The following is a 25,657-nucleotide window of genomic DNA, read 5'->3' as shown; positions in this document are numbered from 1 at the left end:
TCCCTTTATCTATGAGCGGTATCATTCCTATGACTTAGTAGATGACGTTTTCGATAATGGCGGATCGAGTTACGAGACAACCTTATCTTCTAATAACCTTGCGTCGGGCATCTGTAGCTCCTAGAATAACAAACTTAAGAATTTTGTTTAAGTGCAAATCTAAAGTATGTTCTAGGATGTATTCCAGGAAAATATTTTAACTTCTATAGGGTGGCTCAAAAAAGTGTGATTGGATCGAGATGATTTTTTTTAAATGGAACACCCTGTGTATTATTGAATTTTTGGCTTCTTTTCAGATCACTTTACATAATCCTAAGATATGAGTAAATATATTTCGATAGTTTCAGAGATATTAATAAATAAATAAAAAATATATTATATTTTTCAGCCTTTGTTATAAAAAAAATATTAAAAATTAATTAAACTGTCGTGAAATCTAAACAATATTGCATATTTACTTTAGATTGTCTGTACTTACTTTGCTATAAATATGGTAATCGTATATCATACAGGATGTTCAAAATTTTACGCCAAACTTTCTAAAATATAAAATAATTATTCTTCGTTTTTTTTTAATGGAAAGATGAAGAATTAAAAGATGAAGATTTTTTGTATTTAGAGTATTTCAAAATTTGTACGATTTCACAGATATTCGCGGTTTTATATTTCATATGGCATTTTCCATAGTAATTTTTTATCAAAGCCACACCCAATGATTTTTCTCTCGTATTTTACCATTGAGAGAGCGATATGAAATAATATTGCGTGTATCTACGAAACCATTAAAAATTTTGAAATACTTTGAATGCAAAAAATGTTCATTTTTTAATTCTCCATCTAATAATAAAACAAAGAAAAATTATTTTATATTTCATAAAGTTTGGCGTAGAATTTACATTTGTACGTGGATTTTCTGATAAAGAAAATGGCGTAGAATTTTGAACATCCTGTATGATTTAAGATTACGATATTTCTAGCAAAGCTAAGCAGTTAGGGGAAGGAGAGCAAAATGAAACACTAGGAATATTCTGGGATGCCGCACAAGATTCCATTCATTACTCGATTAAAGTCGACTCGTCTTTTAGAAAAATCACAAAACGTGTAATTTTGTCCGTCACATGTCATATATTTGACCCACTAGGTTTACTGGGTCCTTTTGTAGTAGTTGGGAAGTTAATTCTACAAAGTCTTTGGCAGGAAAAATTGTCGTGGGATACACCGGTTCCACAATATCTTGCTGAAAGGTGGTTAAAATTCTATAACGATTTGCTAGTTCTAAACACAGTTAGTACACCTCGACATATACTTGGTAATAATTGGGAGGTCTTGCAGATTCATGCTTTCGCAGACGCGTCAGAAAAGGCTTACGGTGGTTGTGTCTACATGGTGTGTTTAACAACATCTGGGAAATATATTTTGTCTTATCTTATGGCATCCAAATCTCGGGTAGCTCCTCTGAAGAGGATAACTGTACCGCGTTTAGAACTTTGCGCGGCCTATGTAACTGCTAAATTAGTAGAGAAGATTAAACAATCGATAAATATTTCTATCGATAAATATTTCTATTGGACAGACTCAGCCATAACTTTATGTTGGATTCAGGGTTGTCCTAGTCGTTGGAAAACATTCGTGGCTAACAGAGTCACACAAATTCGACCATCTAAAGTAAATACCTAATATAGTTTGGTTTCAGGACAGTTCTTGTATTTGTAATATTTTTTTTAATAAAGATTGAAAAATTTAATTTTTTTAATTATTTTATAGGATTAGAATTTCTTAGGATTTTGTAAAGTGATCTGAAAGGAAGCCAAAAATGCAATAATATACAGGGTGTTCCATTTAAAAAAAATAATCCCGATCCACTCACACTTTTTTGAGCCATCCTATAGAACTTAAAATATTTTTTCTGAAATACATCCTTGTACATACTTTAGGTTTACACTTAAACAAAATTCCCAAGTTTTTTATTCTAGAAGCTACAGATGCCCGACGGACTATTACCACACCCTGTATGGAATATCATTATTATTGAATAATCATATTATTATTGTCTGTTGGCTGTGTTGCTTTAGCAGAGATGGTTTTAAGGTCAGAAGATGATCCGCTATAGTTGCTTTAATTGAAGATTTTTCTTTTGAGGAGGAGGGAAAAAATCCTGCATAAGACACCGTTGGGTAGTGTCGGATTCCTACCGACTTAAAAAACCCTCCTCGCGGTCTAACGCTCTATCCAGCTGGAAACCGCTTGCGCATTACTTCAACTGGAAGGCTGTCTATGCGGTTAGACCCCGCATTCTATTTCCTTTGGTTTCTATTATTTCTCGAATGCATCTATATGTAATATTCCATGATGTTTCACCGCTTAGCAATCCTTGCATTATATTTTTAGCATTAAAGACTTGTCCACCACTGTCCCGTTGGAATGACTCTCTAAACTGCTTCCATTCATTGCAATGGAATAGTGTGTGTTCGACACCGTCAACTTCCTTGCAATACATACACAAATTTGAGGAGAATCTCTCCCTTTTATACAAATAGTTGTTAAAGCATCCGTGCCCTGTCAATGCCTGAGTTAGGAAATAGTCCGTCTCTCCAAAGCTTCTATCTAACCAGGTATTAATGTCTGGTATGAGATCATGTCCATCAACCATATCTATCTAGATCCCACTCCTTTTGCCATTCAATTATCAGTATGCTTCTTGCCTCCAGTTTTGATATCCCTTTGTATCTCTCTCTTCTCTCCTACAAATAGGTGAATAGGCGGCAATCCGGATATGACATTTAATGGTTCAGTGGAGACGGTTCTATATGAACTGCATATCTTGAGGTTTAGTTTACGGTATATAGCTTTAAGTTTTTGCCTTATATATCCCTTTGATATTGCAAGGTGCCACACTGGTGCGGCATATAACAGTTGAGAGTGTGCTACACAGGCTAGGATTCTACGTTTGAAAGCAAGTGGCCCTCCTATATTAGGCATCAGCCTACCCAGTACGGTCAAAATTCTTTCCGCCTTTCGTCTAACTTGATTTATATGCTCGCCGAATGTGAGCTTTGAATCAAGCCAAACTCCAAAGTATCTTATTGCATTCTTTGGTGAAATTGTTGTACCGACAAGCTCAAATGAAATATGAGAAAGTTTCCTCTTGGTAGTTAATGAAACCGCTTCAGTTTTGCTTGGTGCTAGTTTTAAACATTTGCGCTCGATCCAATTGGCCACTCTTTGTAGTGGTTCGTTAGCAACACTCATGAGTGTCTTTTCGTCTTTGGCCGTTACCACCATCGCTACGTCATCGGCAAAGCCGATTAGTGTTACTCCTTCGGGCATAACTGTTTCCAGTAGGTCGTTGTACTGGATATTGCATAGTGTTGGGTCAAATACTGACCCCTGTGGTACTCCACTGGTTATGTTAATCTACCTTTTAGCAGTATCGTCTTCAATTAAAATTGTCCTTTCAGAGAGATAAGATGCCACCATGTTAGTCAGAGACGAATTTATACCCCATTTCTGTATTTCGTCCAGAATGATCTGACACGAAGCACTGTTGAACGCATTTTTATTGAAGTTGATAGAGATCAAAATTATGTCGCTAACAGGTTTAGGTGTGCACGAAGTACAATACAGTAACTACCTCGAGACTTTCATATGCTAGACCTCCAGGAACCTTCGTATGAAAACTTTAAAACGAGACGATCGACTTATGACTTATTGTAAGGTTACAGTTAATAAGCCGTCGCCGCGCCGTCGCATCGCACGTCTTTTGCCAGCTTTTCAAATGTATAATAAATTGCACCTACATGGAACGTACATGTAAGTGAACTGTAAAATATATGTGTCAAGAAAGCCTGCTTTGGAACCATAACTTACTAGTAAAACTGTTAGTGTGTTCTTCAAAAGCGAATATCTCCAATAAAGATAAAGCTATTGCGATGAACCAACTAAAAAAAACTATCGAGAAAAGATGCAACAAAATGATAAAATGATTCTTAGTCTTAACATATTCCACAGAGTGTTTCAAACTTTCACCAAAATATCAACATTTTGTTTTCCCTCGTATATTTTATTTTTAATTTAGAAAGAGATACTTAAAAGCAAGGGCGGCATATACGGGAGGGGTCATGGGGTTACCCCCTAATGGTGGTACCCCTCCCAAGAAATTTATAAATAAGAAAATCTGGTATAAAATAATATTGTTACAAAATAAATTAATAATTTCAATCAAAAAAGAAATCCAAAACAATCTAAGTTTATTTTTTTCCATAGTCACAATATCTTTGGCAGGAAATTTAATTTAAATCTATTACTTTATTTAAATATTGCCACTACCTCTCCCAGACTCAATCTCTGGATGCGCCACTGCTTAAAAGTCAAATAATTTAGCTTTAATTTAGAACAAAATATATTAAACTTTAAAATACATTAAAACTTTTTTTAAATTGCCCGTTTTTCGTGCCGGTGAGTGCATTAAAACAGAGGATGTAACATAAAATATAATGAAAATAGTAATTTAAATAAGTATATTAACTAGAAAAGTGCTGGGTTGAATAAAAAGTATTATTAAACAGTCAAGTGCCATTAGTAACTTAAATTAAAACTAGTTCCAATTTAGTTCTCCGAAGTCAAATGCAAACAAAGCATACAAAGTCAAATACAGATATACACATACAAAGAGAGAGGTTTTGTTCCCTAAAGGACATTGCTGATAAAGCTACTCATTCTCTCATATGGAGGGTATGAGGTGACTATACTTCAGAATAGCCCAAATGTATTATACAAGTTTTGTTATTTTCTATTTTCGTTATATATGAATAAAAGCAGGCTTATAGTGGGTTACATATATAAATATATAAATAGAACACTTTCAAACCCACCCAACTTTCTGTTTACATTTAGGTTTATTATAATATATATACATATATGAAATATTAGAATACCCTTTCGTTATCGAATAAAATCAAACTAAGCAACTTTAATGAATATATTTATTTAAACTTATGCATATATGTTCTATATCTACAGTAATAGTCCAGGAATCAGTGAAGATTTCGGTATTTATTTTCCCAATCAGCAAGCGCTCAAAGAATTATTCGGAATGATATTCTAAGCAAAATTCATATATACAGGGTGAGCCTTAAATAACTGCAAATATTTTCAGGGCTGGTAGATCTCGATAAAAAAATAATAACCGAGATATTTTACTTTCAAAGATAAAGAAAAAAATATTTTTTGCATGAATGAAACACTGGACCTTTTCTAGGTCTTCTTTTTTGTAAATTTAATCTATTACCTATGTTGCTATTTTGTAAAGATTATTAATAAAAAAATATTGTTAAATTATATTTTTTAACTAAAAATTTTTTTTTCACTAAAAAAACATTGTAGACGTGTTTCTGGGGTTGAAATATACCACACCTAAAATATTTGCACTTATTTAAGATTCACCCTGTATAGTGAGGGTTTCCGAAAGGTTGAGGTATAAAAGGGCGTTAAAAAGTACAAATCTTCTTCACTTTTTTTCCAGCGATAAAAATAGTTCTATTAGTGATAGATTTGTGCAATTAAGAAAAAAAATAGTCTAGCTAAACTGGAGAATGGGTAATAGGTAGATGAAAAATTGGATACAAATTATTAAAACAATTACCCTTATTTCTACAGTCTTAAAAATTTCTCAAATGATAGTGTATGATATAATTAGGTACAGCTATATATAGGGTGCGTCTCAAAAGTGGCTCACCCCTATAACTTTTTTTTATTTTTTCAGATAAAAAATCGAGATTTGGTATGTTAATATATGACATAAATTAGGATTGATTGACGTATTCAGTTGTTTTCTGTCACTTCCTGTTTCACCGGAAATGACTACAATTTTTTATTTTTAAATGGTACCCTCGATGTTTTGTTCCTTTATTCGATAGAAAATGACACTATGAATAGAATAACATATCATATGTCAATTTTTGACATTTTCGAATATGGTTTATGACAGAAAACAATTGAATACGTCAGTCAATTATAATTTATGTCATATACTAATAAATCAAATCTCGTTTTGTTATCTGAAAAGATAAAAAAGTTATAGGGGTGAGTCACTTTTGAGATGCATCCGGTATAGTATGGCTAATGTGGAACATCGTTAAGAGCGCTAAATTCGGCATGTTCAATTATACAGGCCCCCCGATTGTTGTTATCTTTACATATGTTTACTTTTCATAATTTATGATAAGGAAAGTATTGGTTCAGGGCGAAATGTGACTATAGCAAAAAACTTTTTTCTCAACATTTTGAGACCACAGGAATCCAAAAAACATGGTTTTACCAAAATGTCAGTCTCACAAAACTTCATTCGCTAATAACTTTGTAACTTTCTCTCCTCATTTTACTACCTACCTTGTGAGTCTGGTGGGGCTTTCGTGATTGTAAATGACAGCCAGACATGTAGTTTCTATGAAATTTTAGTATTATTTATCACGCGACGAATTTTCAAATCCCAAAAACTTTTGTAATTTTTGCAACTTTCAAGATGCCGGCCAGACTCATTTGTCAATAAATCAGCCAGTCTTTTTAGGGTTCCGTACCCAAAGGGTAAAAACGGGAACCCTATTACTAAGACTTCGCTGTCCGTCCGTCCGTCCGTCCGTCCGTCCGTCCGTCTGTCACAAAGGTCTATCTTATGAACCGTTATAGCTAGACAGTTGAAATTTTCACAGATAATGTATCTATGTAGCCGCTATAAGGACAAATACTAAAAACAGAATTAAATAAATGTTTATAAATAAAAAAGTACTTACACTAAACATTATATTTTAAGTAATACGAATTTTACATAGAATCTTTCAAGTCCTCGGTGGCCGCGTGGTTTAAAGCGTTAGGACTTTACGCTGCTATGACGTTGGAGCCGTAGTAAGGCAGGTTCGAATCCTAGTCAAGACGACTTTTTTAAATCGTTTTTTTTTTTAATTTTTACATATTTTTACACGTTTATTTTTACTCTTTACATATTTATTATTGATTAATACAATTTTTACTAATGTGTTTCTTCATTTTTTTTAAATTACTTATACGCAAAATTTCAGCTAAATCGGAAAAAAAGTATAATAATATAGTGTCTAATGTTGTATAGATAATGAATGATACGGAACCCTCCGTGCGCGAGTCCGACTCGCACTTGACCAATTTTTTTGTAAATTTGATCTATTACCTATGTTGCCATTTTATTACATATACATTTTTTAACTAAAAATTAAAACAATTTTCAAAAAGTTACAAATTTTTCGCGAAAAAAAACTTTGTAAACGTGTTTCTGGGGTCGAAATATACTACCCCTAAAAATATTTGCACTTATTTAAGACTAACCCTGTATAATGGGAGTTTCCTATGGATTGAGGTATAAAATGGCATTAGAAAGTACAAATCTACTTCACGTTTTTTTTAGCAATAAAAATAGTTCTATTAGTGAGAAATTCGTGCAATTAAGAAAAATATAGTCTGGCTAATCTGTGAGAATGAGTACTATTTCTGGCAGATGAAAAATTGGATACAAATTATTAAAACAATTACCCTTATTTTTGCAGTCCTAAAATTTGTCAGATGATAGTTTAGATGATACTTTATATTTACAGCTACACATAGAGTCTGGCTAATGTGAAACATCCCGCAAGCCTTGACAGACTGACGTAATAAACTCGCCAAGCGCGCTAAATTCGGCATTTTCAATTATACAGTGATTGTTGCCATCTTTACATGTTTTAACTTTTCATAATTTGTGATAAGAAAAATATTGGTTTAGGGCAAAATTTGACTATAGCAAAAAACACTTTTCTCAACATTTTGAGTCCACACGAATCCAAAACAGATGGTTTTACCAAAATATCAGTCTCACAAAACTTCATTCGCTAATAACTTTTTAACTTTCTCTCCTCATTTAACTACCTAACTTGTGAGTCTGGCGGGGCTTTCGTGGTTGTAAATGACAGCCAGACATATATTTTCTATGAAATTTTAGTATTATTTATCACGCGACGAATTTTCAAATCCTAGAAAATAAGAGCAAAAATTTTGTAATTTTTGCAATTTTCAAGATGCCGGCCAGGCTCATTTGTCAATAAATCAGCCAGTCTTGCTTTTTTGTTTATTTTAGTATCAAATTAAGCGTTAAATTTCAAGCATAGGAAAATAAGGGTTACGGATTTCAAAAATTGAATTGGCGGACCCCAAGTACTATTTAAACCTCACTAAAATGTGTACGTTTAAGAATTAGGCCTCGCCGCGCCAATTATTGTTAACTAAGTTATTTACATTATTTCATGCCCTACTAAGTTAGGGTACCAATATGCAACTGTTAAAGGCGCACTTGATTTTATCAAGTTTTGTTCCTACCAGAGGGGGCTAAAGTTTCATTGGGGTCTGCATGGCAAGAATGTTTCATTATTACGATGGTGGGTAGTCTAAAAAGTGTGCCTCACCGGGACGCTAATTTTGAGGATTGATTTGAGCATTAATTGAGTGGTTTGATGAACTTAAAGAGGTTTAAGTGAGATGAAGGTCATCGAGACATTGATTTTTCTCCGAAGAGTAACCATAACTCCGATTCTGAATCTCTTACTTATGAGAAGAGAGAAAATTGAATAATCAATACCAGAAAAAAAAGAGATGTGGTATATGTCAACCATATGTCAACGAAGAAATGACAAAAAACAAAAATCTCATGAATCAAATGTGCACGATCCATGTGCGCCAAATGCAGATCCTATATTAGCATGACCTGTATTTGAAAAAGTTATGTACATTCAAGGTTTGCAGTTTTGTTGAAAATAATTTATGTTTATTACTTAAGCTTCACATTTCAGTTGTTTGTACTTTTAATAATACGGTAAAATCATAAAATATATATGTTTTTAATTTCTATAGGTTTCTTAGCCAAGTTATATTTCTGTTGTTAAAAATTCCTTAAAAATGCGTTTTACTTTATTTTTGTGTCCGTTCTTATTAATTTGTTGAAAATTAATGAAATTGTTTGTTCACAAGTTTAAATATATCGGAGGAGTTCTGGCAACACTGCGTTGTAAACGACTATCAGCGCGCAGCGGCGCATAGCTAAACTAAATCTCGGAATTCTCGGACAAGCTGACGGTAACGCCACCTATATCTTGAACAGGTTTTGTGCCACGAAATCGCCCATAAGATTGCGCATCTTGTTATTTCTTCAATCAACGATTATATCGTGTTAATAAAACCTGTTACGTAACATCACTTAGTTCAAATATAAAAAAAGGAATTAACAAAGTGTCAGTTAACGACAGAAAAAGGTAATGAAAGACTGAAGTAAATAGAAAACAATGAGTAAAAGAAAAAAAGTGAAGCGATCGGAACTGACCGAAGGCACCTTATTAGCTGGAGCATTCAATTTTACAGCAATTTCGTTAGGGACGGTTTTTCAAAGGGGTTCGAAAATACACCGGAAACGCTATTTAATTGCTAATGTCGTAATTTCGTCTTTTCCTCCGGCTTCAAAGAAAAACCTGCCACGGTTGCAAACGGAAAATTGACCGTTTTTACTGATCTGTGCGGTTTTTGCGTATTTAATTTGATACTTGTTTTTTATTTGGCAGTTATTGGCAATAAGTTTTAAGAAGTAAAGCAGTTTTCGTTTTTTATTTAAATAAATTAACCGAACAATTAAGTTACTTATGGAATAAACTCAATCATATTCAAATATGGAATGCCACTTTACGTAAAGAAGAAAGCATTCGACCAATGTGTACTACCAATCATGAGCTATGAATGCAAAACCTGGACCCTTAAAAAGGACATTATAAGGAAACTGCTGGTCGCAGAATGCTGAATGGAATGTAGAATGTAGAATGAATAAGAATATAATTAATAAATAAAGAAAGAATGTAGAAATAATAAAGATCTATTGTGCCCCCCTTCTTTGAGTCATTACACAGTCTATAACCCATCATACCCCTGTTGTAGAAGGGACAGGGCATTTCCCATCCTCCTCTGACAACAGTTCTTTCTCCGAGGGTACACACCCTTCCACGGTTGGAGTTTGACCCTCCGTGCCGCCCTTCACAGTCGAGGAGCTTGCCTCCGGCTGAGGAACCCTTGAGGTGGAGGCTGGAGGATCTGTCTCCATTTTCTCCACCTCTTTAACTCGATCTCTCCTTAGACCTGATACCGGTGTTGTCCTGTATCTATATAATAGAGGATATGCCCCTCTTTCTCTATTGCCTCCTTGGATTTGAGGTCAATTCCTATTGTGAGGAACATGACCATGACCCTCCTTCCTCAATGACATCATGACTCCTCCTTCATGTTCTCTCCCTTCACTGCGACCAGTTCCAGACCTTGCCAATTTTTAAGCTTAGGTTTCCACCAACCAATTCATCGATCATATAGTTAGAATGCTGAAAATAAATATGCTGGGAATAACCAAGTAAGACCGTAAAAGAATAGAGTTGATACGACAAAAAATCCAGGTAATAGATGTCATCTCAAGTGGCAATGAGCAGAACACCTGGCAAGAAGGACGGGCAATAGATGGACCACAAAAATTACAGAATGGTACCCACAAGGAATTAAGAGACTTAGAAAAAGACCAAACCTGAGATGGGACCATGATATTAGAAATAGACAATAGACAACAATGGGTCAAACTACAAAGAGAGTATCCAAATATGTGAGGGAGGCTACACCATATTTAGAAATGGTTGAGTAAGCTGAGAATGATTATGATGATGATTTAAATAAATTATGTGTTAATCATTAATTTCAAATATCGTATGATCGAAAAAAAATGCGTCAAAGAGGGTTGAGGAATGATAATCGATGATAATTTTAGCGAGGTCAATCTCTAGACGTCACTTACTAAGGTTAGGTTAGGTTTCTGGGGTTTGGGATCCTGTTTGATCCCTCACTCGGAGACCTAGGGTCCTTTACAATTGGTATTATGGTATATCAAACCTTCCTCTCATTCTTTCTTTATGCTAAAGCCTTCCAGCTCTTTGCAAAGTTCCCGATGTCGCTGATGTTGGTTTCTGCTGCTTCCTCTAGCCCCGCCAAAAAACCGTGCTCTAAAGTTTTAAAGCGTCGGTTTTCCAGTACCGGACAGTGACACAGCAGGTGATCTATGGTTTCTTCTTCCTCTCCACCAGTAGTCGTGGTTGGAAATCTTCCATCTCACCAGATTTACGACCTCTACAATTATGCTTACTAGGTTCTTTTTGTACTCTAGTAGTTGTTTTGTCTTTTTGCTAGTCCTCACAGCGTTGCCATGTCTCTTGCTGCTTGGCCTTAATGGTAGTCACTTACTAAAAATAAAATTAATACCTTTTCAATGAAAACACAAACGAATTTTTGAGTATTATTCTATACTAAATTAATTTATAGTATTCACCTAGTGAAAATGTTTTAGAAAAACTTACAAAAAATCTCTAAAATATATTAAACTCCCCAATACAAATAAAATTCTCAGTGCTTTGGACTTTTTATTTATATTTTTTTTTTTTGTTTATAAAAACAAAGGAAAAATATAATCTAATACATCCCTTAGCTTTAAGTTTTTTGTCAAGTTTTTTTCTTTGAATTTATTATTTAAAAAAATGATACGAATGTTGTGTTTTAAATATAATATATTATTAATCAGCTATCTTATACGAAGAAGAGATGTAGAAATTAATATTTTACGACATATTTTTTCCAGTCCAATTAAGCATGTACAAAATACATTAAAGGGATGCTTGACAATATTCTCTCGTATTTCCTGTTGCGAGAGGAAGCTTTTTATTTTTAATAAAAATACTGAAACGCAAATTTGAATATGTTCTGAAAACACATACATTCTTTATATTCGTTTGAAAAAAAATTTTATGGAAAAAGAAATACATTAAAATAAAAAAAACCCGCTGAAAATAATGTTAAGCTACATTCATACATTATTATACTTCTGCATCATGTAGACGAGGAGTTTTTGGGCAGAAAAATATATACTCCGAACCAATGGGCACCCTACCACAGCATCCTTCGGGCAGAAATCTACGCTATAGAAAGATGCTTACAATTTGTCTTAGATAGGAACTATCGGAAACATGAAATAGTTGGTTCTCATCCGATAGTCAAGAAGCATTAAAAGCGATCAACTCAGTAACCATCAATTCGAAATTGATCAAAGAATGTTTAGAGAAGCTGAACAAATTAGGCAAAGAAAGTCCTCCTACTCTAGGTGCTAGCCTACCAAGGAATAGAAGGCAATGAAAAAGCGCCCTAAAAGGCATATTTGGCATTATTTTTTATTTGGCCCCCCCCCCTAAAATAAATTTCTGTATCCGCCTCTGACCAAGAATTCGATATCTTTAAACGCTCTCTCTTCATTTTTAATCAGGATGATTTTAAATGGTTTATAAACAAAAACATATTGATTGTTTCATAAATTCAAATTCGTTACAACTTTTTACACGGTTTAATATTGATACAAGTTTTCTGCATTTAGACAGTACGGAATGGTTAAAGAATCCTGGATATATGAGAGGCTTAGAAATTTTGAAAAATTTAGAGTAGTTAATGATACTGCAGAAATAGCCTAAAAAGCCTTAAATTGTCAGAAAAATACATTAATATTTTATCTAGAACTGAAGATGAAAAACAATATGTGATTCAGCTTGTAAGCGAGTATAAAGGTGCGTATTCATTATCCGAACGAACGAACGAACGAATGAAAGTGCGGTATATTTAGACGGGGACAGAACGCATGCGGCCGTTCGTTCGGTCGTGCGCTCGACCATCCGCTTCGAGTTGGTACATCAAAGGCGTTCGCCTGCGTGCGCTTTCAGATTTAAGGTGCGTATTCATTATCCGAACGAACGAACGAACGAACGAACGAATGAATGAAAGTGCGGTATATTTAGACGGGGACCGAACGCATGCGGCCGTTCGTTCGTTCGTGCGCTCGACCATCCGCTTCGAGTCGGTACATCAAAGGCGTTTAGACGTCATGGTACAAAGAATACACGGTATGATCGATAGCGGCTCCAATTTCGTTCAGTTCGCGCATACCACCTGTGACGTCACTAGGAAAATGAGGAATAAATAAAAAATAAAGAAAGTTGACAGGAGATCTGCATTTTTGAGGTTATGGTTAAGAATTTTTTATTTTTAAGACTTTTTAGTTCGTTTAATTTAATAATTACTAAAACCAGCAGTTCCAAAAATATATTTAAGAATAATAATTATCTATTAACATGGATTTGGACGATAATAGGTAAAAATGCTAAATTTATTTCTATATTCGGTATAAAATTGTTTATTAGTAAAAACCTAGTTTGCGATGTTTATGGTAAATAATTTTCATTTTTATTGCCTCTGAATTCACATGAGGACAGAGATGAGGATATCTATGGAAAAGTAACCACAAGAGGAATTGTTACATCATTTAAAAAATGTTGGGAAGTTTATTGTTTCCCATCGAAAAGTAGAAAATGCCAATGCAGATGAACGTATTGTAATTGTGATAGAAGTAATTCCAAGATTGAAGTTTATTATAATTAGTGGAAGTAATACCAAGGGTGAAGTTTATTATAATTAGTGACCTGTGCTTCTTTTTATATGTAGATGTTTCTGGTTTTGAGAATAAATCGGTTGAACCACACCCAAAATTTAAAGGAAGTATTTGCATACCCAGAATATGCCCATCAGGGGTTATATAGCTCAAATTTCCTTTAATGGTAGGCAATTATTCAATGCAAATTAACTTTTTAAGCGACTGAAATATTAAATAGTTTACAATATGGTATATCACTAAAAATATATTACTTTTAAGTACAATTAGGGCCCGATACATTTCAAAAAGTAGAATATTATTTTATATTAAATGAGGTTTTGTACTAACAATCAATTTATATTAATAACGGAGATTAAAAAATAACAGAATAAATAGTTCTTTTTCTTATACTACAAAAATAAACTATAGAATACAACAGTATTTAAAAAAAAATAAAAAGTGATGTTCCGGCCGAGATTCGAACTCCGGTCTCTCGCTTCCTAGCCCGACTCCTTATGCACTGCTCCATAGTAACTTGCTTAGCGATAATTCAATGACGGTATATAAACAAAAAAACAGGTTTATAACAATATCTTGACGATTTGAACTGGCGCGCGAATGAAGAAATGCTTGCGGTCTTCTCGTGCGGTTCTATCGTGCGGTCCCCGTCCATACCACTAGCGAACATTCGTTCGTTCGTTCGTTCGTTCGTGCGGATAATGAATACGCACCTTAAGAAGAAATATCAAAATTCAACTAAAAAATGTTTATTAAAATAAATCAGCTATACTTATATAAATGGCTTAAACTTCATTAGACTTGAAGATTCCTTAATTTCCAACCTTAACACCATCAGAATTGTATATTTTTACAGTAATAGATTATATTTTTCAAAAATAATCATAATTTTGTCTAAAGAATTTAGGAATTTACCGAGTGGTTAAATTTAATCGTGAATAACTTGTGAAGGAGTAGGTTTATCGAAAAATTGTAAGAGACATTTTTTGTAAAGTATTCAATTCTGTACAAGAACATGTAATTGTTATGGCTGTGAAAGAACAAAATCGAGAGAAAAAATTATTTGCAAAAAGTGGCAAATTCCCATGTAATTTAAATGGAAAATGAATCGTCTTTGGGGCAAGGTTTATTGTGAATATTAAGGGTTTAAAATGGTCTGTTATTTTTTTAGACAATAAACTAAAAATTTAGAGGGTGTCCTGAGAGAAATGATCACCTTGGTAAATAACGGACACCCTAATGCACATCTTGCTAGACTGAAGCTAAGATATATCTACAAATGGTAGACTATGTGGGGAGAATGGGGATACACCAGAACACCTCATCCCATAGTGAGCCGAGACGACAACCATTCGTGTAAAGTTTGGTGCGACTGCTATCGGAAATGGAGAATTAACCTCTGTAAAACTTTCTCAGATACTGGCTTTTGTCAAAAGCCTGAGACTGTATAATGAGTTATAACTCATGAAAGGGGGACACAATAGATCTGTAAGGTGGCGGTGATTAGCCTTCATCCTCCAATACAATTAACATTCTACATCGTGCAAACAATATCAGAGAATGCATAATAGTGTGGCAAATTTGTGGCGGCCGATGATGTGTTGGCAGTGTGTCTACCTGCCACCCGTGACCACTGGTTTCAAACTGTATTCCGAAAACTTCGGCAACATATTCTGCAGATAAAAATAAGTGAAAAAGTTCGTATAAATGTATGTCCTAAAATGCTTAGTTTCGGAGATACATTGTGTGGAAGTTTCATTTTTATTTCGATTTTTTCCAAATAATTTCTGAAGTAACGTCAATATTTAGATGAAAATTGGTGTCTGGTAGTTTTTTGACATGAGAAATTTGAATTAGATGTCAATATGATTCCTATTAGTAGAGGGCGCCACCTACATGACAGAAAAACATTTCAAATTTTTAATTTCAGTCTAATAACTATTAAGTCAACATATTTAATTAATTTATGTCTATGATGATAGGTATTGATAATTTCGATTTTTTGAGAAATTTAATGTCTTTTGAGAATTTAATGCCTCTTGAGATATTTTCCTTCTTTTATTCTTTCTTTCTTAGTCAATTCAGTCTATTTTAGTATTGAAAATACTTCTAGCCACGTTGGACCGGCCGATAAAGAAAGCGATATTATTTTAAAAGAAAATATGTCAAGGCATGAGTTGTTAGGTACAGTTTGGCTATTTTAATCTAACTATTTCCGTATGAGAAACAAGGGGCAAATTATACGAGAAAGAGCAGAATCACATAAGTAATAAATTTAGACTAATTACCCTATTTTTTATATGATTGTTTTTTTAATTATCTAACAGGACAAAAGAAAAAAGCTTGCATGGTTTCCACCGCCAACAGGCGTTAAAATAAATGAATCCAAGGCGTTGTCAAATATTTATTGGGATAAGTTGATAAGTTGTTACCGTTTGAATATTTTTGTAAATAATAATTATTATCATTTAATTAGTGCTAACTTATCAAAATTCACAACACGGCGAAATTTCAACAAAATCGGCCAACGGATCTTTGAAATATTAATAAAGAAATGTCTATTAGGACTTGACACCCCTGTATCTTTAAAATTATGCATTTCGGCACATGTTTATATTAACTTTTACCTTCAAAACAAAGAGTCACCTTCTGAAGTTGGCCAGATGCTTAATTAACACCCTGTAATTAAAAATGGCTAGCTAGCGATTTTGTAAGTAAAACTATAATTTTATTTTAATAGAAAAAAAAATACGACAAACAAAACCCATATAATTCAATTACTATACACTACAAAATAAAACACTAAATCACCAGAATACACCAAAACACTTTGCTTTTACACTGGATGCGCGTTTCGCTAACCATGAGTTATAATCATCTGCTGATGATGCTAACATGGTTGGTAGTCATAAAAACAAAGGTGTTTAATTAGTGTTTTATTTCTTTACTTACATACAGGTTCCAACCCTCAACTGTAATACTATACACTAATTAATTAATTTTAAATGTATCTAAATAGGCAATTTATTAATTAGAAAAATGGACATGAGCACTTCATAAAGTATACCAAATATGTAAAAAATTCCAATAAAAACTACCAATGGCAGATTAAAATCTGCATTATCTCAAATCAAACTATAGCTAAACGGCCAATCAGCCAGACAATAGTCACAAGACGCTGACATCGATAACGCGATGAGCAGTTTTTAATAATTATTCCAGTGGTTATATGTCGAGTAAAAAATGATTTTGAAAATAAATTTTAATTTTAAATGATACATCTAGTCATATTAATGATTATACCCTGTATTGATTTCAATAAAAAAATCCAGCGTGTTTTTATCAGAATAATTATTAAATGATTAACTAGAAATAGTTAATATTTATTAACTTCGTAAAGTGTTATTTTTAATATAATTATGGATTTAATAATTAAATAATTATCTTAAGTTTAAATTGTGGTAAACTTGTTATGAATTTCAATCATTTATATTTAAAATCTTAGGGAAGGCAATATTGATTTTAGGCAGAAGAACTCAATGGAAGGACTGTGTAATTAGTAATTAAAATTTTACATTTTTTACTTGCCATTTCTCTTGTTACACGTTGCACGTTCACTTTTCGTTGTGTCACACACATTCTGAATTTCGGATATGAGGCAGAACTGATAAATTAGACCAAATATATTAATTGCAAGGTAATGCGAAGAAATATTTTCTTAACTTTTGCAAATACTTAAGAATACATTTAAAAAAATGACGTGAATTACTTCATAATTCTTGGATGATAAAGATTTGAATTATTATGGGTCTGTTTTGTTTTAGAAGCTAACAAATAATTTCAAAAACTCAACTATCAAAAAAACTATAAAAAAAAAAAAAAAAAATGTATAAATTATAATATTCCATAATGGTGGACATATTGAATGTAAACTAGGAATACATTGTTGCTGCAGTCGATAATATATTTTGCTGTTCATTTTCCTCATAACAAAAAACCATGAATACCGCTACTCACATTATGGGCACCTTTCACTTAAATCTCTTAATGATGTTTAAAAATACATATGTAGGTACATACTATAAGTAGTGGTTGTCACGGTTTTTTATTAGGTATGATGAAAAGAAGCTGCAAACTAAATTATCGTTGGAGCCAACTATATTTTAATTTATTTTTATCTACAGTCTACAGTAACTAAATAAATTTCCTCCATAAATTTACACCGTAAGTTCGAATATTAGTTAAACCTAGGAATACCCAGGTAATAGCCGGAAATATGCAAAAGAAGGGGTGAGTTTCGGTTAGATTAGAATTAAGTTTTAGTTGGTTTTGAATTATTAAAAATATAGACCTAATCTAAACTTAACAGAAACTGACCCACTTTTGGTATATTTCGGGCTCCTACGTGAACGCTACGTTTAATCCAATATTCAGACTTTATAATACTCATTCTGATTGTTTTAATCTGGCTCCATAACAAAACTGTGGGTTCGAAGTGCTATTGCAAATTAATACAATTAATTCTATGTATACACTCTCATAAAAAGCCATCACGATAAAAATTAAATATCAAATTATTTAACGTTGTTGCGAACGTTTCACTTGTTCACTATACGTACCTGGAATATATTTGCGAATGGCGACCAGCGATACGATGGTGCGTCTAAACCTGGGGAGACGAGCGCGAGACATTCCAATTTCGCTGTGTGGACGAGTCTCGCGAGGGCGTCGCGAGTCAACCCACGGAGCCTCGTTGCTATCCATTTCCTGTCGGTTTTTCGACGGCCGATCAAAGAAAGCTCGAAAGTCTGGACGTGTTTTGGTAGGCCCACCCGACTGCGAGATATTAGCTCTGATTTGTAAATTTCGACCATTTAAAGTTAAGTAATCTCAAATTTTAAATCGTACACCGTATGTATTATCATTTTTTTTCTGATAAATTTACAAATTTTATGTCACTGATATTTTTTACCCTACCGAAATTCAACATTTCTTTAAACAAATTGAATTATTACATCTATTAATTTTAGATATATAATATCAAAAAATGGCAGAAAAGTTACCGGTGTACGTATGTATAACTTAATTATAAAATAAAAAATAGAATTATTCCCATTAGAAAATATGTTATATCCGCAACACTTTTTGAATTACCCTGTATACTCTATAGTAATGTTAAAATGTGTTTCTTAACCTTACCAATAACTTTTTATTTAAAATTTTGTTCCAAAAATGTTAAAAACATTATTATGTAAAAAACGTCGTGTAAGGGATAAAGGGAAAACAGCCAAAAAGGGGAAAACCGACGATGAATACCATGTTAAAGGCCGAATATCATATTAAAGATACAAAATGTATTACTGTATGCGTTATTATTTGCCCATCGTTTGTTATATTCAATTGCAATTTAATATATGTGTTTGGCTTCCTTTCACTATGATCCCACTCGGCTTGTCTCGTGGCGTAAAAAATGGATAGAAAATGTCTCGCTCTCGTCTCGCTCTTGTCTTGCTCTCGTCGCTCAGCAGACTCTCGGAGTGGTGACGTCACGAATGTCAAATTGCTTTCCAAACAAGCTTTAGTTCTTTATATTTCTATTGAGCTCTTCCAAATGACATCACAAATTAATATAAAATGTAAAAAAAACAGGTGATTGCCGACAACCGCCGACTTGTATCTGGTATTTTCAATACGCCTATGATGGTTGCGCATGTTGCAAAATCTGTGAATTTTTTCTCTTATAAACATGCTATTTCATAGAAGGATTTTTCTAACTTTAAGAATCCTATAATCTCCCAATGTAATATCAGCAAAACGAATCACAATTTCCTTTTGACCTTTTCTGTCCAAAGAACACACACCAAATGTAGCGACAAAAACCGTTTAGTTTCTTAACGAAGCGCGGTATTGAAATTCCGGCAAAATGTAACTCCTCCCTCTTCGTCTTTATCTCTTCCTCCTTGTCTCCCAAAGCCCTTGCATCGTGCAGACGATATTGCAGAATGCAAAATATTTTGGCAAATTCTGGGTTAGGGCCGGCTGCCGGATGTCTCGCCCGGAATTGGATATAGAAAGCTTTAAATACAGATCTAATTCCGAAGTAGTCGTCCGATCTATGCAGTAGCGTATCGGGGGAATTGTAGTTTACGTAATCCGGATTTAAAGGACACAACAGAAATTTATCTTGATCAAATTGTATAAAGGAACTCCTAGATAATGTTTTTTATTTTATTATTGTGTATAATTTCCTATAATGGATGGTCCGAACTGTTCTGGAATCTTCGGCAACATATTCTGCCAGATAGAAATAAATTAAAAAAAGTTTCGTTAATGTCTTAAAAAAATAATTTCTGAAGTAACGTCAATATTTTGATGAAAATTGGTGTTTTGATATGAGAAATCGTACAAGCAACATTCTCAAGATATTTAAAATGGAAATACCTAGGTCAATACATGTAATTATTGACAAAAAATAAACATGTTGAGTTGGTAGTTATTTCACTGAAATTATAGGGTGAGAACTTCTTATTTCTTCGAAAAAATGATAAAGAGTTTCTGTTAAACTTTTGGCACAAAACATTTCAAATTATTTATTATTTTATTCTAATAACTAATTAGTCAACATGTTTAATTTATGTGAATGATTACAGGTGATAATTTGATTCCAAATATCTCGAGAACCATTATTCGTAGCTGTTTTTACCATGAGACCTTTTTACGTAGAAAACGTCGTAAATGTATACTTATTCTCATTGGTTTTATACAGGTACGGACGAAAGTTATTACTTTTCAAACCAGTTACAAAATAAGTAGGTGGCGCCCTCTACAAGTAGGAGTCATATTGACATCAAAATAAAATTTCTCATGTCAAAAACTCCCAGACACCAATTTTCATCCAAATATTGACGTTGCTTCATAAATTATTTGGGAAAAAATCTCGGAGCTATAAATATAATATACACCACCCATATAATGCTTCACTCCTTGAAACAGGATACGGGTTGAGCTGCATTCAAGCGTGATGCAGGTGCTCTCCAGACCAAAGTTCGTCGCGAGTCTGACACTAGGCCTATGCCTGTTTCATCACTAAACATGACGAAAGGTCCATTCCAATTAGGTCAATTTGCTCTCATCTCCTCAGCCCATTGTAGTCGCGTAATTTTGTGCTGTAAATTAAGCTTCGGAACACGTAGAGGCCTCCTTAAATGTAATCCTCTGTCATGGAGTCTTCTTGCTATGGTCTTTCTTGAAACATTTACTGCTTCAAGGCGAGCTAACTGATTTTTAATAGCAGTACTAGAAAGCAGAGTATTGCGTCGTGCAATTGAGGGATATTCGACGGTCTTGCACAGCAGTAGTAACTCTTTTTCTACCTCTTCCAGGCCGGTCTGTGCCTCGTTTGTCTCCCTGATTTTTATTATGTTTAATAATTTAACTCCTACAATTTCAGCTATTGCAACTTGCCGGTAGCCCTGTTGAGACAGTGTTACTATTCTGCTTCTATTAAACTGTGGAAAATAATGTTTCTAGGCATTTAAAGCCAAAACAATGGTCAAATTTCTTCTGAAACCCAAGAGACCACAAATCGAAATGTGGAAGGATTTGTAATAATATTGAGTCTGAACGATAAACATTATTTACCATATCCATTTTAACAAAAAACATGTTTTATTACAGATTATCAAAGCTTCGTTTAAAAAAGATTCTTTAAATTCCTTTCCGTATATTTTTTAAACGATATATACAATAATTTTGGCCATGTGTTATGCATTTGTCAATTTTCTAATGTTTCTGATTTTTAAGCCGCAAAAAATTCTCGGTTGCGCCACTGTTATCCAGAATGTCTAAGAAACAAACTGTAGAAAGGTATTCGGCTCATCCGACGGTGTTGGCAGGAGAGCAGTAAATGCGGTTGCAGGAAGGCTTTTATCTTTATTCCAGATAATCTCATTTAGTGCCTTACTTCGGAGACGATATTAATACTAATATTCTGGCATCTTTCGGCACCAAAGCTACTTTTATAACGGCTTAATAACACTAAAACTAAATATCATCTGTACAAAGCCAGCAACCATGAAAATTATATTTTAGGTGAGTTTTTTTATGTGACCAGATTTTAAGGGAATATAAGTTTTTATATACATTTTTTATATATGAGAGATAAATTCATTGGTTAATTAATTGTTACTGCAAATAGCTGTGTAACTTTTATTAATAAACGTCTAGTAGTAAATGAAGCCAATGATAAGTCATTAAAAATAGAAAATCGGCTGATCATAGTATGTTTATTAATACATGAATTAGTCGTTTTTTGCAAAAAGAGATGTTGAAAATCGTTATTTTTTTAATGTTCTTGTGTATATTTTAGAAAAGTTTCTAGAATCCTGCCTGTCCACCACTAATTTTCCAACGGTAAGTATTAAGACTTACCCTGTATAAGAAACTACCCTTATTTTAACAAGGAATTATCTATAATATTATTGTACTACAGGGTCCAATAATAGTGCGTCGAGCATCTGTAGCTCCTAGGATAAAATTCTTAGGAATTTTGTTTAAATTAAAACCTAAAGCACAGATTAGGTATACTATAAGTATACAGATAAAAATCTTGTCCCTAATCCCTAATTCGTGGTACGAAAATTGTTTCTTATGACGATGAGCAAACAGGTAAAATTTCCTGTGCGCAAAAATAAAGTCGCGTTTAAACAGCATAATAACTGGGCCGGTCAGGCGCTGTGCACAATCTTAGAGGCTATAAGTGGGCGTGCTATGTGTGCAAACTAGTAACCTAACTAGTGCGCGACTGAGAAAATTGGAACCACAATACAATACTTTTGACATTTAAAAGTATGTGCTAGGACGTATTTCAGGAAAATATTTAACTTCTATAATATGGCTCAAAAAAAGTGTGTAATGAAATCAAAACACATTAGGTATTTACTTTAGATGGTCTGTACTTGCTACTATAACTATGGTAGTCGTAAATCATACAGGATGTTCAAATTCTACGCCAAACTTTTAAAATATAAATATTTTTTCTCCATTGTTCTAAAAGGAACACCCTATATATTATGTTTTCAATGGATGGGGAATTAAAAAATGAACATGTTTTGTATTTAAAGTATTTGGAAAATTTTAACGGTTACGCAGATATTCGCGGTTTTATATTTCATATGGCATTTTTCACAGTAAATTTGTATCAAAGCCACCCAATGATTTTTTTCTGATATTTTTACCGTTAAAAGAGAGATATATAAAATAATGCTGCGTGTATCCGTGAAACCACTAAAAATTTTGAAATATTTTAAACTCTACAAAAAATATATTTTTTTAATTCCCCATCTTATAAACTTGACCGTTTTTAAATAAAAATATTGTAATATTTGAGGGTGGTTTCACCCCTTTGGAACTGGAATTTCGATAAATCCTTTCTTATCGAACCTTTACACCCTAGAATCAACCGGTATGCCAAAATTGAGCTTCTTACGTTAGTGGTTTGAGTAGGGATCGTGATTAATCAGTGAGTCAGTCACTTAAAGGATTTTATATATTAATATAGATTGATACTGCAAGAATAGATAAGATATTATATAATTAGGGTATAAGATTTTATACTTTAAAGTTTTCGAATTTGTTTTTGAAACACCTTATATAAAAATTCAAATAAATAAAGAAAAGTTACAAAAAAATCTCTAACATTATTTTCTTTTTTGCAGCTTTTTCTTACACCAAGAATACCCAATTATTTTATTTTCCTTTTTCTATTTCTGTTATAGTTGGAGCACTGACCTAACAGCGAGAGTCACAACCACTTCGGCTCTGGTAGGGCAGCTTTTCATGTCCTTATCAATTTTCGGCTGTCAACAGAACTTCGTTCAGAGATATTGCAGCATGGAATCGCAAAAGAAAGTAACGAAGTGAGTATTGGATTGATATAAATTTCGATTAGTTCTTTGTAGGGATGGTAGAATATAATCGTATATCGATATTAATGTTTAATTTTACAAAATAAAATTAGTCTTGCAAAAATATAAAGACATATTTTCGAATGTAATACCACAAGATGTTTCGGGATTACCGAATAATACTTTTACCTGACACGAAATGTGTTACCCTTCGGAGTCGTAGTGTTGCCGGTATCGCATTGAGTGTCAGGCGAAAGTATTAGGTAATCCCGAAACATCTAGTTTATTCAAAAGATTACACAACGAAATAAAGTACATATATCCTTCTTATCTTAAACATGTCGACTTAGCCATTATGGCCTTTGAGGGGAACATTCGCTCATCCCAGATATTAGATATTAGATTAGATTAGAGGGATTGAGCTCGGTGGGAACCCTTTCTATGTTATAGGGTTCTTGAGGTTTAGATGGGTTACCTAAATACTTCCTAGTTGTTCGCGCGGTCGCCAGCGAGGTTGCTTTTTGCATACTTTTATATAAATTTTCGTTGAGCCCCAACTCACTAATATTCTTCTTTAGTTGTTTTGGGATAAGGCCCGTTGTTGATACAATTATCGGGATCGTTTTTATGGTCTCTATTTTCCACTGTTTTTTAATTTGTTCCTGGAGATCTCGGTATTTGGCAATCTTTTCACAATGCTTGCTACCCAAATTGTTGTTGTTAGGGATGGCAACGTCGAGGATGATTACATTTTTCTTAACCTTATCGATTAATAGGATGTCCGGTCTATTATGATTTACTGTATGATCTGTAAGGATGGTTCTATCCTAATACATTTTATAGTTTTTGTTTTCTAAAATTGTTTCTGGAACATATTTATAATACGGGAGTTTTTCCGCTTGCTGTAGTTGGTGTTTGATAGCTAGTCCCTGGTGTAATATTTTCGCTACAGAATCATGCCTCGCTTTATACTCGGTTGCAGAAAACATCTGACATGACAGCCTATGATACGTTGTATGGTTTCCGCTGTTTGGCATCCGTATCGGCATTTGTCATTTTCGATTGTCGTATCTTTCACAATATACTTTAGGTAGTTTCTGCTTGCGATTACCTGGTCCTGGATAGCCATTACGAAGCCCTCGGTTTCAGGTCAGCTGTCAGCTGTCCCGATACTAACCAATAGTTCGACGCCAAAGTATCGACATTATCTTGATCAGCATCATTGATGTGCCTCCCATGCAAGGGCTTCTCTTTCCATATCTGCATCTTTTCCTCGTTAGTTTGATGGTGCGTTTGAATTTCATGTGGTTCAACAGGGAGTTGAGTCGTCTGCTACGCATATTACTTTATGCATTTGTATATAAAGGCATTTATTTATTTATTTATTTTATGCAAAGTTGAAGTTAATGCTTCTTTGTGAAAGTAAGCTCGAAGATTCGTTATTTGTTGATCCAATTATTTGCATATATCTACTAATCCTCGTCCCCCTTGTGTTCGTGGCAAAATTACTCGTTCAACTGCGCTTTTAGGATGGTGTTTTTGTGCTTTTGTGAGTATAGTTCTGATCTTACGTTCAAGGTTTACTAAATCGGTTTTACTCCATTTTACTATTCCAAAAGAGTAACCAACCATGGAGCATGCATATGAGTTAATCGCCTTAAATAGGTTTTTACTATCGAGCTTAGTTTTTACCAGATGTTTAATTCTTTTGGTAAATTCTGCCGTAAGGTCGTCCTTCATTGTCCTCTATTCTATTTTACGGGCCTGCTTTATTCCAAGATACTTATAGGTGTCTCCATTCTTCATCGCCTTAATAGCTTCCCCATTATGAAGTTCGAATTCGTCATGTGCCAATTTACCTCTCACGATATTAAGAATACGACATTTGTTCATTCCAAATCAAACTCATTCCTATATCCTCAGAGAACTGTTCTACTATTTTCAGCATTTGCTCCAATTGGTTTTTAGTAGCTCCCATCAGCTTCAAATCATCCATGTAAAGTAAATGATTTAGTTTCAAATCTTCTCTAACTTGACTTTTTATACTAAATCCGTATTTGGTGGAGTTTATCTTATTTTTATCTTAAACATTTTATTATTATAATTATTATTAATAACAAAACTACAATTATTATAGTGAAAACTTGAACCATTTGATGAATTATTACCATAGGGTTGGAGGTGTTTGAATTTGTGC

The 25,657-nt window shown here is 33.5% G+C and overlaps 2 protein-coding genes across 2 annotated transcripts in view; one reads left to right on the top strand and one right to left on the bottom strand.

The window, feature by feature from the left end:
• The window catches only part of LOC115876124 (sodium-dependent multivitamin transporter-like), a 33,511-nt gene extending 10,011 nt beyond the window's left edge, over window positions 1–23,500 (top strand). Inside the window, exon 3 of the mRNA XM_030891814.1 lies at window positions 23,332–23,500. Coding sequence (XP_030747674.1) covers window positions 23,332–23,476 — 145 coding nt within the window. The 3' untranslated portion in view covers window positions 23,477–23,500. The remainder of the gene's footprint in view (window positions 1–23,331) is intronic.
• Window positions 23,501–23,858: 358 nt separating this feature from the next.
• Window positions 23,859–24,589, bottom strand: LOC115876123. The gene is made up of 2 exons (XM_030891813.1): window positions 24,572–24,589; window positions 23,859–24,287 (listed from the first exon to the last, which is right to left on the bottom strand). The coding sequence occupies exons 1-2, from the start codon at window positions 24,587–24,589 to the stop codon at window positions 23,859–23,861; spliced, it is 447 nt and encodes a 148-aa protein (XP_030747673.1).
• Window positions 24,590–25,657: the final 1,068 nt, after the last annotated feature.

The sequence above is a fragment of the Sitophilus oryzae genome, unplaced genomic scaffold (genome assembly GCF_002938485.1).
Source record: "Sitophilus oryzae breed Bouriz unplaced genomic scaffold, Soryzae_2.0 scaffold_1400_pilon_pilon, whole genome shotgun sequence".
NCBI classification, from domain to species: Eukaryota; Metazoa; Arthropoda; class Insecta; order Coleoptera; family Curculionidae; genus Sitophilus; species Sitophilus oryzae.
The sequence above is the reverse complement of the archived record's forward strand: the minus strand, read 5'-3'. Positions and strand labels throughout refer to the sequence as shown.